At 44.4% G+C, this 14,528-nt stretch overlaps 1 protein-coding gene across 2 annotated transcripts; it reads right to left on the bottom strand.

Annotated features, from left to right (window-relative positions):
* Positions 1-777: 777 nt before the first annotated feature.
* Positions 778-13,361, bottom strand: LOC116846314 (E3 SUMO-protein ligase RanBP2). 2 transcript variants are annotated; one of them, XM_032819980.1, is made up of 13 exons: positions 13,129-13,361; positions 12,354-12,579; positions 11,983-12,159; positions 11,599-11,911; positions 11,101-11,408; positions 10,904-11,001; positions 10,708-10,828; positions 4,245-10,565; positions 3,920-4,159; positions 3,191-3,547; positions 2,002-2,336; positions 1,726-1,851; positions 778-1,625 (listed from the first exon to the last, which is right to left on the bottom strand). In XM_032819980.1, the coding sequence occupies exons 1-13, from the start codon at positions 13,198-13,200 to the stop codon at positions 1,578-1,580; spliced, it is 8,742 nt and encodes a 2,913-aa protein (XP_032675871.1). In that variant the 5' UTR covers positions 13,201-13,361; the 3' UTR covers positions 778-1,577. The 2 variants fall into 2 exon arrangements, with proteins under 2 accessions (XP_032675871.1, XP_032675872.1); XM_032819981.1 differs by lacking the exon at positions 13,129-13,361 and adding an exon at positions 12,678-13,004.
* Between the last annotated feature and the right edge of the window lie 1,167 nt (positions 13,362-14,528).

The following is a 14,528-nucleotide window of genomic DNA, read 5'->3' as shown; positions in this document are numbered from 1 at the left end:
TTTCCACATATGCTTTCTTTTTCACATCAACTTTCTTTTTCATCACTTTAAAGTTTGAGTACACATTTATTTCATTTTGAATACTGATTATATTAGAGTGTAATTAAACAAATTACACAGAATATACAGAATAATTAGGTCGTTCAATGTTTTATAACACAGGGTGTCTGATAATTCATGACACACTCGTATGCAAGTAGAACTCAAACTGAACAAAAAATTCCTCTGCCATTTCATAAATAACCATGTAGATTTTTAGTTATTAATTAAAGAAGATTGGCATATAATGATGTGTAATTATGTGATAATGCGCAACTAAATATTTTTAATTAATAACTATAAATCTACATAGTCTTTTGTAAAATGCTACAGAACTGTTTTGTTCAGATTGATCTAATATAAAAACATAATACAACAGATATTGCCATCGCAGTTCATCTATTGTATAGCGTGTGATCATTTCTTCAATCTTCTTTAATTAATAACTTAAACTTCAACACTTCAATTTCAAACTTGGTTGTTTGCAAAATGGTAGAAAAATCTAATTGTATTCAGTTTGACAAATTCTATGTACATACAATGGGTGTGTCAAACTCAGACACCCTGTATATTTGTTTCTCTACACATTAATTAATATATAATATAAACTTTAAATAATGAAATAGCCGTGAAAATATCACTTACCTGATAATTTCTCTTTAACAAAAACTTTTATAATTCAAAATTTGTTAATAAATTTCTGACGTTATATATAATATAATAATTATATAAACAATACTCTCTTCATGTGTACTTAGACTTCTATTTCCGAGTGACACTTTATTATTTGCTATAACTATAAATAAGCTCACATTATTTAATATTTACAGTAGTTGTTACTTGCTGCAGTAATTTCGTAGCTTTATGTGATTTGATCAATATCTTGAGATATTTGAAATTAAATTGGAATTACATGTGGGAAAAGTGATCAGTATCTGATTATGCTATTATATCATGAGATCGTGAACATTTAACACGTGTTTTTCATCGATAACTCACTAATACGTCCATTTGAAAATATAATTCTGAAACAATTATCGATATATATATATATATACTCTGATACATTTATCAATATAGTTACGAGTGTTATTAATGCGAAGTAGAAAGAGTTTCCACACAGTTGGCACATATCAGTTTTCTTTTTAAAGATGTAGACTTGCACGAAGAATAAATAAATTAAAAGTCGTGGCATTTGACTTTCTATTTTCCTTTTTTTTCATCCTATTGTTATAAATAGTTAACGCTGTTTCGCGCAGCACATAAATTATCACTACGGAAACTAGCGCTTGTCCACGCGAATATAAGGACAATCCTGTTGCACTCGCTTCTAATTCGCGTCTTAAATCCAAAAAAAAGAGAAGCTATGTATACATAAGACAATAAAGATCTAACGATAAGTCAAGTCTTTCCTTACATTTGAGTGAAGCGGCAAAAATAAAAATAAACAATCCGTTTACACTTATACTTAAAATAGGATGCTATAAAATAAATGGTGTAATAACAGCCAATTCTTAAATATTACTCCATTACAAAGATCACTCTTGATACTCGGCGACACCTGAATGCTTCGCGCTCACTAATCCCTGTGAAGAAGCACATCATCACGAGTTACATTTTTCACATCAACATACGCACGCAATGCGATGTACGTGCGCATGAATATGTCAGTTAGATTTCACTTACCTCCTCGAAAAATTTCTGCATTTCTTGCGCCGCTTGCACCGATGAGAAGACCGCTCTTAGTACTCTCCTCGCCGGCGGTTCCAAGGCGTAATCGATTCCGCTCCAGATGCATTCTTTTCCTTCCACCTATGCGACAGACAATGCAAGTGAGCAACAGCCACAAAATATACATAATTATCACCATAATTTCAGCACCACAAGTCTGGTTGAAAAGGAAGAAATTTATAACTTACAAGACTCTTTTGGATGCGAATATTTAGTGGCGTAAATAATTACCTCCATCACCGTTTCTATGCTGATAATAGTATTGCTCGCGTACTCCTCCGAATCGTCGAGTTTCAGAACGATCCTCTCCGCGTAGATCTCGGAATCGTAGTGGATCGCCAAGTTCCCCAAGCCCACGATTTCCCACTTGGTCTCGTGAGGCCACCTGGCGAACATGGTGGCGCGTTTCTCCATTATGGGCACCATCTCCTGATCGTCCTCCTCGTCCTCTTCCTCCTCATCATCTTCATCTTCCTCTTCGTCGTCTTCCTCTTCTTCTTCCTCGTCCACGTCGTTATCCCGGTCGTGTTCGTTCTCTTCCACTTCCTCGTTGACACACCTCTCACCTATAAGCATGCATAGATTGATATGGAGCTATATATCGTTTTAACGAGTCGCTTGAAGTCACATACGTACATTTCATGAAAAAGAACACAAGTGTGCCTACGGTGACGCTCTAGTTTTAAAGAATAACGCCATTCGATCCAGCTTTTAACAAGCACAATTTGGAAAATCAAACATAAAGATATGCGTAAGATGTATAATATATTTTTATTATGATCACATAAGATACATGTAGCACTTTAGATGCGTAAAATAACGAACACCTGTGATGCAAAGTTGTAAAGCGATAATTCATCAATACACAAGAGTGCTATGAAATACGTGAAAGCTTAAATCATATCTCCTCAGTTGCGTATTAAAATCTGACGCGTTTAATAAACAGTTTCGTACATACACGAACAGTTTAGCATTCATTTAACTTGCAGTGTAATTCTGTAACTCGTTGACTATCATAATTATATTATCGTTAGCGATAATATAATTAGTACTGTGTATCGTTGCGTACCTTTTCTAGCATACGTTATATCTGCGCAAGGTTAACAACCCGTTAGCAACAGTTAATGAGTTATAGAATCGCACTGCTGGCGGTTTAACATTCATTCAAATTCGCGTGATAGATAAATGAGTAACACTCTACTTACGGTCGTATTATAAATTCAAATGAAAGTCCAAACAACGCAGGCGAGATAACAAACCGAGCGATTTTGCGCGTTATATATCCATGATTAATATCAATTTTTCGTTGGAAGAGAAATGCATACATATAACATCGTGCAGATGGAGCAAGCGACGAATGAGGTCACAGTGGGATATACATGTGAGAGAAATCCATAATACCTAATGGATTATAAACTACCTTGAGCGTCTTCCTTCTCGCGTAATTCCTGCTGAATTTTATCGATGAGCCCCTTAAACTGCGTGGCCAGCTCGGGTGATTTAAATTTAATCGCTAACTGTTCGACGCACGATCCTTCCTCAGCGTGATTCATGCCGGCCCACATCCAGGCCTGCTGCGACATCGAGAGTCCATGGAACGCCACGTCCGATGTGATCAAGAAGTTGCACACGACTTTGTAAATCAGTTCCCGGCGCATTAATAGACGATAGCTGCCGTATCCGGGATGATGCAGGATCTTCATCTCACCGACGCCTCTCTCCTTCCACTCCTTCGTGGAGCTGTCATATCTGTACAGCTTGGCTCTCTGGCTAAACACTGCGAACGAATGATTATTAAAGTAAACTACGATTTTGCGATTTCTGCACGCGAATTGCTTGAAATCTATTTACTCTCATAACAATACATTTACGTTAGAGATATCATTAATATCAAATACTTTAAATATATCTTCTCACACGAAGTTGAAAAATGCTAAAATAAAATAATGAAGAAAAAAATAATCTGTCTAAAAGTATTTAAAGATCACTAAAGAGAGTCACTAAAAAAAAATATTTAAAGGTTATTAAAAAAATATCCAAAGATTGCTAAAGTTATTTCAAGGCTACTAAAGATGCTTAAAGATTATTTAAAAGTTATCAAAGATATATCTAAAGGTACCTGAAGAATATCAAAGATATTAAAGATTACCTTTTTCTTCATCTTCCTCCCCGGTTTTGACTTCGATGGCCTCTGGCAATGGAACAATGGGTTCGAAGTGAGGATCATGCTCCTGTTCGTTCTCTACCTCACCACCGTCGTCCTCCTCATTTTCGTCCTTCTGCATAGAATCTTCGTGCGTCGATTTATTTTGAGACGTTGAGGTCAGCGATTTGGCGGACTTTGAACCGAATACCGAAGATCCCGCGCCAGCGAACGAGAAGTTGGGATCTGAAAAGAAATGTCGAGCAATGTAAGTAGCGAGTCCTAATTTCAATACGCTTTTTTGCCATGATTTTATGACTTCGTAACGTACCTATCTTGAAAGCTTGCGGTTGCGCCGCGTTGGCAGCGAGTGCCGTGAACATGTTATCTGACGGGAGGAAGCTGTTGATGTCATCGTCATTTTGAGCATTGTCCGACGATTTCGTGTCGAAGACATTCGTAGTCGTTGTCGTCGTCGTCGCCGCCGTCACCGTCATCGTGACGGGATTACCGAACAAAGGACCACCGAACGTTATCTTTGAGAAGGGTGTGATTGAGCTTGTACTAAATATCGTATTGTTAGACTGATTGGACACGTCGAATGTAATTGTCGACGTGATGGCGGTGGACGCAGCGACGGTGTCGTTGGCCTTGGAACTCGGTTGCACTGGCACCGAATCGAATAGCGAGCTGGTGCCGAAGGTGGTGGTCACATTGGTCGACGACGACGTCTTCGGGACGGAATTCGTCGTGGTAGTGGCGGCAACGGTGGTCGACTTCAAAGTGTTGAAGGTATTGGCGAACAACAGAGAGTTGCCGTCACCGCTGGCGCTTACGGTGTTTCCGCCGAACAAAGATCCCTTTGTACTCGCGAAATTGTCGGTGCCGCCGAACATATTCTTGCCGCTATCGAAGGTAAAAATGGGAGCTTTGAATATAGATCCAGTCGGCGTTGATTGATTAAATACCGACTGTCCGGTGGTCGTATTAGGAGCTGCGGTGGTAGTTTGCGCGGCCGGAAGATTCGAAGGACTGCACATCTTCATGTTCTCCAATAATAAGACAGTCTGCTGCTTGTCCGATGTCGCCGCTTTGTCCGTGGTCTCGTTGATGCCAAATTGGGGATTCATGCCAAAAGAAAAAGTCGTCGATCTCTTGTCGTTGAACAGCTTCAGGTCGCTGGTGCCGAAACTCATCGCGGAGCCGTCGAAGACGCTCGACGTGGCGAACGTTGGGGTCGACGTCGTCTTGAACGTCGTGACGGGCGGCATCGTGAAGGAGAATCCGTTCTTCACGTTGGACTGAGTCACTTGGCTGGTGGTCTCATTAGCTTTCACCTCAGCCGATGACGAAGGAGTCGTTATCAAGGCCGAGGGTTTCGGTCCTGCAGCAACATTTGTCGAACTTGGAGTCGTCAGCTTCTTTTCTTCCGGCACGGTCGTCCACTTATTCGGCTGCGTCGAAGAGACGTCCGGATAAAGAACTATACTCGGTTTTTTGCAGCCTCTGCAGCCCGGACAGTCCTCCTTAAGCTTGTAGGCGTAGAAATTCTCCGGCAGCTGTAACTTCAAGGCAGCTGCTTTTTCCTCTGGTGTAACTTTCATCTCATAAAGGACCTCGATCTCCTGGCTAGATGAGCTTGTCTTCATAGTCGCTTTCGTCATTGACTTGTTCGTTTTCTCATTGTTAGTAACGGCCAGTTTAATGCTTCCCTTGGCGTCGTCGATTGCGTTTTTGAAGCTCTCCGCTATTTCGGCAGTTTTGAAGCGACACGCAAACTGCATATACTCGATCTCACCCTCGCTGTAGTCCGCAGCGTTCCACAGCCACGTTTTCTCGTCCTTGGACGTAAACTCCAGTTCAGCGGACAGTATGTGATTCAGGCAGAGCTTCAGCACGTGGTCCCGCCGCATGATGAGCCGCAGCTTTCCGGTCTCTCTGTGGCGTAGCAGCTTGATGTCGCCCAATCCACGTTCTTTCCACTCCTTCACGCAAGTGTCGAACCTGAACAGCTTCGCTCGGTGACTGTACAATACTTCTTCGTTCTCTTCGCCGGTTTTCACCTCGATCTTGTCCGGCAACGGTATAATAGGTGAGAAATGAACGTCGTCGCTCTCCACCACCTCGTCCTCGCTGTTCTCACCGCCAGCGCTGCCGGGCGATTTCGAAGATGCTCGCGCCGTAAAGTTGAAGCCGTAAGACTTGGTTGGCGTGCCGAAGGTAAACGGCGAATCGCCCGAGTTCAGCGTGACGCCAGTTTTCGCTGGCACGCCGAATACGAAGCCGGTTTCCTCAGTTTTGGCCTGCGGAATCGTGGGAGTGATCTTTGCACTGTCATCCGCGCTCTTATCTTCCGATTTCGGCATTCGGAAGCTGAAGCCGGTAGTGCCACCGGTCGTCTCTTTGGCGGCATCTTTCGGAATGCCGAAGGTGAAGGTAGTCATTGGGGCTGTAGCGGAAATATTCAGTTGGAAGACATTCTGTTGCGGTTTGGGTGGTTGCGACGGATCCTTAGGCTGGTCGCAGGCAACGCAGTAGATATTCGTGCCGGAATTAACAATATAACATCCTGAACAGCTCCAAGAGCCAGCGGGTGGCTTGAATAATTCAGACAAAGGTGGTTTACTGGATTCCACGGCGGGTTTGTTAGCATCCACGGTAAGACCGTCCTTGTTGCTCGCGACTGAAGGCGACGGAGCTTCGCAAGCTACACATTTGACGTCCGTGACATTATTCCTGATGTAACAGCTATTGCATTCCCAAGAGTCGCTCGGAGGTTTAAACAGCTCCGACAAAGGAGGCTCAGACTTATCCGCGGTGTTCTGGCCCTTGATATCGCTTGAAGTCGGTCGGGAAGATGTCTTTTTTTCAAACTCTTTTGCGACCTCGCTCGGATTGCAACCCTTGAGGAGCTTCTGTTGGCAGCTGGATACAACATTGTAGAATTTTGAGGCCGACTCCGGTGTCTTGAAAGTCGCGGCGTGGAACAGCAGGATCTTGGCGCGTTCCTTCTTGGAGTCTATCGGGGCGGTCCAGTTGACAACCGTGGCGCCACTCTTAAACGTAAACGATGCATCCAGAGGGATTCCGTAGCCGTAGAGAACTTTGGAGTTGCCTTCGTCCATCATCAGCAAGCGTAGTTTGCCGGATTTGACATCTATTAGTAGCTTTACCGCTCCCGTGCCTTTATTCTCCCACTGCTTGGTGTCGCTGTTTTGACACTGGAGACTCGCACTCCCGCCGAACAGCTTACGCTCATTCTCAGTTTGTGGCTGTACTTCCTTCTCGTGGAGTCCCATTTTCATCATACCAGGTGGCGGCATACGAGGTCTCCTCAGCAGTGTGTTGAGAGAGGAATTCTGATCGAAAGTGACTCCATGCGTACTGAACGGCGACGTGCTAGACACTGTACCTTGACTCATCAGTTCGGACTGCGTAGTTGTAACTGGAGTCGCAGTCGTGGCGAAAACAAAACCCGTGGACGGTGTCGAGGTGCTTGTAGCGGTGGTGGTAGTTGTAGACTTGGTGAAAGAAAATCCGCTGAACGGGCTGACTTTCGACGTTTCGTCAGGCTTCTTCGACTCGCTCGTCGAATCGCTGACTTCCTGAATGATGGGTTTCGAACTGAAGGAAAATCCTCCTAATGTCGTCGTGTTAGATTTCGACTTGTCTGCTGTCGAGGTAGTTTCCGCGATCAAGTTGATCTTAGTTTGCAAATTGGCTTGTGCTTTTTGTGTTTTGGAGGCGTCCTTCTCGCTAGAAGACACAGAATTCTTGTCACTCATTACCTTGGACTCCTTTTCTGCGGGTGACGTCAGGCCGAGCCTGGCTTTGTCGAAAGCCTCCTTGAACGCCAATGCTTCCTCCGCGGTCTTGAACTTGATACAGAGCTTCTCCAATTTCACCTCCTCGTCTGCAAAGTCGTTCGCTACCCAGCACCAGGCCTTGTTGTTGTTCGCCATGCTGGTTAGCTCCATGTCGGGACGCAGCATGTGGTTCGCGCAGATTTTTAGGACTTGATCGCGTCGCATTAGCAAACGTACCTTGCCTTCGACATTGCGCAATAGCTTCATGTAGCCGATTCCGCGTTCCTTCCACTCCTTATCTACGAAGCGAAACAGCTTTGCGCGACCGCAGTACAGTGTGACCTCGTCTTCTTCACCAGTGGTTACTTTGATTTCTGCGGGCAGCGGTATGACTGGCACGAAGTCTGGTATCGGATCATGCTCCGTCTCGCATACGTCCGTAGAAGTGTTTGGCGACTCGATCGACTCGTATACCGCGCTGATGTTGGCTTTAGGGTCGGCCAATCCAGTCCGGTGAGAGTCTGCTGTTTGCATGGTCTGCATGTTGGCTGGCGTGGTGGTGAGAGTGGGCAGCAAGGGTGGTAGATTGACGGTAGTTGGTATGGTGGCCTGAGACGGCATGGAGATCTGGTAGCAGTGCGGCACGTTGGACGATGACGACGATGACTCCGTCATCGCAGTTATCGTCGTACCAATGGAAGTAATAGCGGCAATTCCGCCTCCCAGTCGGTACTGCGGCGGTATAGTGACGCTTAAAGTTGGCTGCACGAGCGGCACTGTCGTCGGTAGCGTGTCGGATGTTGTTATGACCACGTTGACGGGCGGCGTCTTGTTCACTGGCGCGTCCTTAATAACGGTCGTCGTGATGGCGGGCTCAGGAGGCTTTGCCGGTTGCGGCGGCTCGACCTTCTGCAACGGCATCTGCAGCGTCGGTGGCGGATTCGTAACAGGAATCGACATAAGATCGGACAACTGCGACGGTATTCGTGATGCGAAGAGACCCTGTTGGAGTAGGTTGTCGGGCACCTTTGCTGAACGGTTGGGATATATCATTGGCATCGAATACATGTTGTGCGGATACAGAGATGGTATGGCCTGGGCGTTCGGGTCGCTGAACCCGGGTATTCCACCCTGGTAGTAGCCCTGGAACGTAGTTGCAGAGGGATATATCAGCGACGAGTACGGATGGCGGTGCGACGGTGTGAATATGTTGCCGGAAATTGTTGACGCCGCTGGACCGGATTGATTCGAATAATTCAAATCAGTGAACTCATCGTTGTCGAGAACATAGAAGTCGTCTTCAACATTAGCATTCATATTCATCTGTTGCTGTACGCGTTGGTGTTGTTGCTGTTGCTGCTGCTGCTGTTGTTGCTGCTGCTGCTGCTGGTATTGCTTCTGATTGTCCTTGCGCAATTCCACCATCTCTTTCATCAGACCCTCCATCTTTTCCGTTAGCGACTTCATGTGATCCGTCATACCCTTCATTTGCTCTACTAATTCCTGCACCACGTTATCCCTGGAGTGCATTATCTGGCGTATTTGTGCGTCAAGACGCTCTGGACTTGGACGCGCTTCCGTGCGATTACGCGACAGATCCAAGATATCGTGATGCTGCGGTCTACACGGCGTGCTGCTCTGTTTAGGAGCGCGTTGAGTAGTCCTCTGAGGTGTGCTTAGAATATTGTGCGCCGTTAAGTTCGGCAATGTCGTATTGGCGACCGTCTGGTCGACAGCACTGTGAGCAGGTGAGTAACTCTCGTCGGACATACCGTCGCAGTCGTTTCTGCTCAGATCGCTCCTGCCAAGATCCGGATCGATTCTTTTTAGTTCGTTTTCGATGTCGGCAATGTGAGTGCCCAGCTCTGAGTTGAGCGGGTGCTTGGGATTCATGCCAGGACTGCGTAATCGATCGAGCGTGAGGTAATAGCAGTTCCTCGCCTTCGAGAGCATTATAATATGTTGTGAGCGCATCTCCGAAGTCAGACTTTCACGTGGCATAGAGTTCACGATCTCGTCCGCGAACATCTTGTAGATCTGCGCCTGTTGGAACGATGCGTCGGGGCACTTGAGCGCTTGTAGCGCGTCGATAGCTTGCTCATACTGCTTGTCACGAACGAATTTTTGCGCCAGCAACAGTTTGCCCTCCTCAAGAGCATTGGTCAGCTCGATATTGTTCATCTCCTTGCCCTGATAGTTGAACAGTCTGGTCGTAGACATGCGTATCGTTTGATTGTTCTGCAGACGCTCGAGCAAGGGCACGGCGGTGCTCCAGTATAGCTCGGAGCGCGTCTCCAAGGTCGGGATGTCGCCGTGCTCCTTGTCTTTCTCCTTCAACATCTTTGTACGATACTGAAATATACGTGCTAGATGAACCAACAGCACCGGATGCAAGCCGTGATTGCCGATGCAGCGAACGACCTCGAGACCTTGCTGCAACTCGTGCCTCAACTCTCCAATATCGCCCTCGATGTCTTTCTGCTTGGAATACATCTTGTAAGCTGCAGACCACCACTTCTCCTGGTTGCAAGTACAGAGTGTCGACGTCAGGTCGGCCGGCAAAGTCGGCAACCTGTCAGGACTGAGGAAACTGCCAAGTTGCTGCTCTTCTACGATCGCTGATGAGCACAATATCGTCGCGTTTAAAAACGCGTCGATGTCGAGCTGGCACAAGCTGTCGGGCGCCGCTTGACTCACATTGTACACCGAGAACTGCAGTTCCGGGAACACATGGGAGTACTGATGCGGCTGGGGACCGCCATTCTTGTTTAACGAATGGTGCGATCGACTTTGTATTCCGAGCCAGACTTGATGATGCAACGAAGCGGGCCACATCTGTTCCGCAACTACAAAGAAAAAATCATACATTACTATAAGATTTTGCATTTACGCGTAAAATATGATACTCTACGTCTACATGTAGACAATGTAAACTATATTTGAGGTATTATGTGACAATGTATAACTTATACATTAATGAACATGTACCTTCGTCGTAACATTTTAATTCATTCTGAGAGCAGAGGCGCAGAGGCGAGTTGGGTGTTGAATGATTGCAAAAATATGAATTTCGCATATGATCAAGATGTATCCTGCTTACAAAAATTCTCTGAAAGAAGCAAAAGATAATTAATAAGACTTTGTAAATCATTTAATTATCATGAATAGTTGATTAGTTCTTTACCTGATAAACACGCTCTCTCCAAAATCCCGTGCAAAATTTATCGATCTTGTCCATTAGCTTCTTTGTGTCACCCTTAGCATAATCTTGAAGAACGTGGCCTACGGATGAAATAGATGATATATACATAAAAATGACGTTCAGTAAAGCGTCGCACGTACATTTCACAATATTGCATAATATTTCATATTTTCACGTACCAGCTTGACTACACCGATACGAGCCCTCTGTATGCCATAAACGGATTTGATTCTTAGATGGATCCTTTATGTGCACGATCCACGCAGCGGTGGAGTCTATCGAAGTCACATGTAATGCAGTTAGTAATAGAGGTGCGCACAGTCTCCCCGCTTCACTCCAGCTGCCTTGCTCTCGTTTCGTTTTGCGCAACAACAAACACGCCAAATGGAAGTGTAATTGACCCCACATATGCGTGAGCATGTATTCTATGAAGACTTGATGTTTGGGAAAATTCTTCAACTTCAACTCGTTCAGGTTTTGGTCCAAACTGAAACGTGAATTCGCCTTAATAAACATTGTATAAGGACAATCGCGTATATTCAAGAAAACGGACTGTTGTCTAATCTTTGTAATTCACAAGATATATTCTGTTGATGGTAAATTCTACAAAACGTTGATTTTATTATATTTTCCTGTTGATCCCCGAGTGAAAGATATTTTAGATCCAATATACGTACTTAAATACTGCTTGAGTCGCTTCTGGAACGCTTTTCTTGATCTCACTGTTTTGCTCCTTGAGACACAATGCTGCATATTTTTCCAACGAAGAGATAAAGAGTACCCAAAAAGACCAGTCAGTGTGCATGGTTTCTTTACATTTCGTCAGTAAATCACATAACGTTTGATACCACATGATACTGTTCCTGTAAGCATGAGTGGCTTCCACACTAGCTGCATGTTCATAAGCGTTATCATATTTGTGCTTTGACATATAATGCTTCAACAATTTCACTCTGAGTTGGACATCATTTGGTCTTGCATTCAATTCAGCTGGAATAATATAATTTCACATATTAACCCATACTTTGACATTTGAGTAAGCAGTTGGTGAGTATACTCACATGTAATGAGGGCCTCGAGATCCTCATTGTTGTCATTTGGTTTGTCCACAGTTAATAGCTTTTCCTTTAATTTGAATACCACTGGATGGTGTGGAAACTGTTTGTCTGCTCGTTCTATCCAGTATTTTATCTTATTGACATCCATTCCTATATCTGTATCAGTCAGTAAATCACACACTGGAAAAGAAACATTGGGTAGATTAATTCAGACTATCTGTTCTCTTTATCTGAATTAAGTTGCACTTTTTCTATTTTCAGAATAAAACAAATATATTATTTAGCGTCGAAGGAAAAAGGAACAGTAGTGTTAGTTCAGCTGTAAAGAGGTCTAATGAATCAAGGATAAGTATGAAAAAAGATTGCCTGCTTACCTTTTAAAACAAGATCATCCTGCCGTGCTTCAAGTTCCAGAGAAGTTTTGTACTCGTTCAAAGCTGCTTCCTTTTGACCAAGCGCCTCGTACACGTTGCCCAACAACTTGTGTGCACTGGCTGATTCATCTCGTACTTCTAAGTAACTACATACATATCTCTTTGCAGATTCATAATCACCTACTTGATAATACAGTTTGGCAACATTGTAAGAACGAAGACTTTTCTGTAAAGAAAAAGAACAAAGAGAATTAAAAAGTGCTATTTCTCACATTTTATTTAACATATATTCAAAACTATAATTATATCTCCCGTAAATCTTACATTTCTGCGAAACAACACAATTTTAACACAGAGAATATATTTTCGGTATATATATTAAACGTGTAATATAAGGAAGAAACTCCACTTTGGTAGTTGCAGGGAACAAGTTTACGCCGAGGTAAACGACGCACGACACACAACAGCCAACGCGAGTGACGTCGTTGTCTCGAGTAGGATTTCCCGCGAAAATTCACCATTATCGTGCGTTGCGGCGTGCACTGCACTCGTGTGTGCGATTCCATTTAGCGTGACAACTCAAGGACGCATCGGACGGTAGGAATAGTACCGCTTGGCGTGCTTAGTATTGACATGTCACCGGCGTCACACGTCATCGTAGCGGTTGCTCCGCGAAAACATGAAGCTGGAAAGACGGCGGTGGCGGTGGCGCGCGGGCTCAGCGAAACGTACGTTAGGGATATTCTCGTGTGCGCGAAGAACGAAGTAACCTCACCTCGTTCTCGTTCCACAGCTTGCTGAAGATATTCTGCACATGCCGATCAACGTCCTTCTTCGTGCGGAACATGCTGCCGGCTGGACTCGCCGGTCGACACGGCCTCGCTTTTAGTTGCACTTGACCAGTAATATTCTCACGTTCCGATCACTCACGCGCTTAGAATACAGCGGTCATCGCAACGCACGTCTCTTTCAAACAGAACCGTCTCGAATTCAAGAGCACCAACTGTCAGCGATGTCGCGCACGGGAGCGTCTCGATTGACCACGGTACGATTGGACACAACCAACCGATGAAAAGAATTATCTAGTGAATTACTAGGTCGAATTAATCATTTCAATCTGTGTCCAATCGTATCGTGGTCAATCGACGGCTGCGTGAAAGTTCCCGCGAACGACACGGGAAGAGTCTTGATTGGTCGACATGAACATTCGATATTCGATGTCCAATAGGAGTGCGTTCCAAAATTCAACTTTGGTTACCACAGTTCTATATTTCATGTTACTATAGAATATGGTAACCAAGGTTGAATTTTGGAACGCACCCAGGGCTGCGTTCAGATTCCCCACCCGGGTGTATTCTATTACTAAAAGTGCTATAGTATATGTAACATATACTATAGTGTTTCTAGTAATAGAGTGCACCCGGATGAGGAATCTGAACGCACCCCACGAGAATCTTTTCTATAGAAACAAATATCTCTAGCCTCGCGAAGATTATGGCTCCTGCACACAGGACGCGGTAATGCTTGCCGCGTGCGGAAGTTAGCACGACAGCCAATCAATATGCTGCTTTCCGTAATAACCTTCTAGCTCTTACGGAAAAACAACATATTGATTGGCTGTCGCGCGGACTTCCGAAGTGCGGCAAGCATTACCGCGTCCTGTGTGCAGGAGCCATTACAGCTGCGTTTCGAAATTCACTGTCAGTGCTGAAGTTCTATAGTATACATAACATGAACAATAGATTTTCAGTATTGGCAGTGAATTTCTTGGCAGTGAATTTCAGGCAGCCTACTCCTTGGGCTGTGTTCCAAAACTCGACGGGTAGAGTACATTTAATTGCCCAATCATGATAAAGAAATCCTAGTTATCTTTGCTTTTATTGATCAATTAAATGCTACTCTACCCGTCGAGTAGAGTTTTGGAACGCAGCCTTGAAGTTTTGCCAAATTATGTAAAAAAAATTTATTGGAAACTTCCGTTGCATTCTTTTTGAGTGTTACGCACGCTGTAAGTGTTATTCTATCTTTTTTCCATATGTAATGAGCGATAAGATAGGCCGCGTTCCGTTTCACGCATATACGTGCGTTTATCTACAGTTCATGTTACGTATATTATAGGAAATGCGCCCATAGTGCGTGAAACGAAACGCATAGAATAACGCTTGCAGCGCGTGA

This window comes from Odontomachus brunneus, unplaced genomic scaffold (genome assembly GCF_010583005.1).
Source record: "Odontomachus brunneus isolate Ranch 3 - 2012 unplaced genomic scaffold, Obru_v1 Obru_scaffold_063, whole genome shotgun sequence".
Lineage (NCBI taxonomy): Eukaryota > Metazoa > Arthropoda > Insecta > Hymenoptera > Formicidae > Odontomachus > Odontomachus brunneus.
Note: the sequence above shows the minus strand (reverse complement) of the source record. Positions and strands in the feature narration are given on the sequence as shown.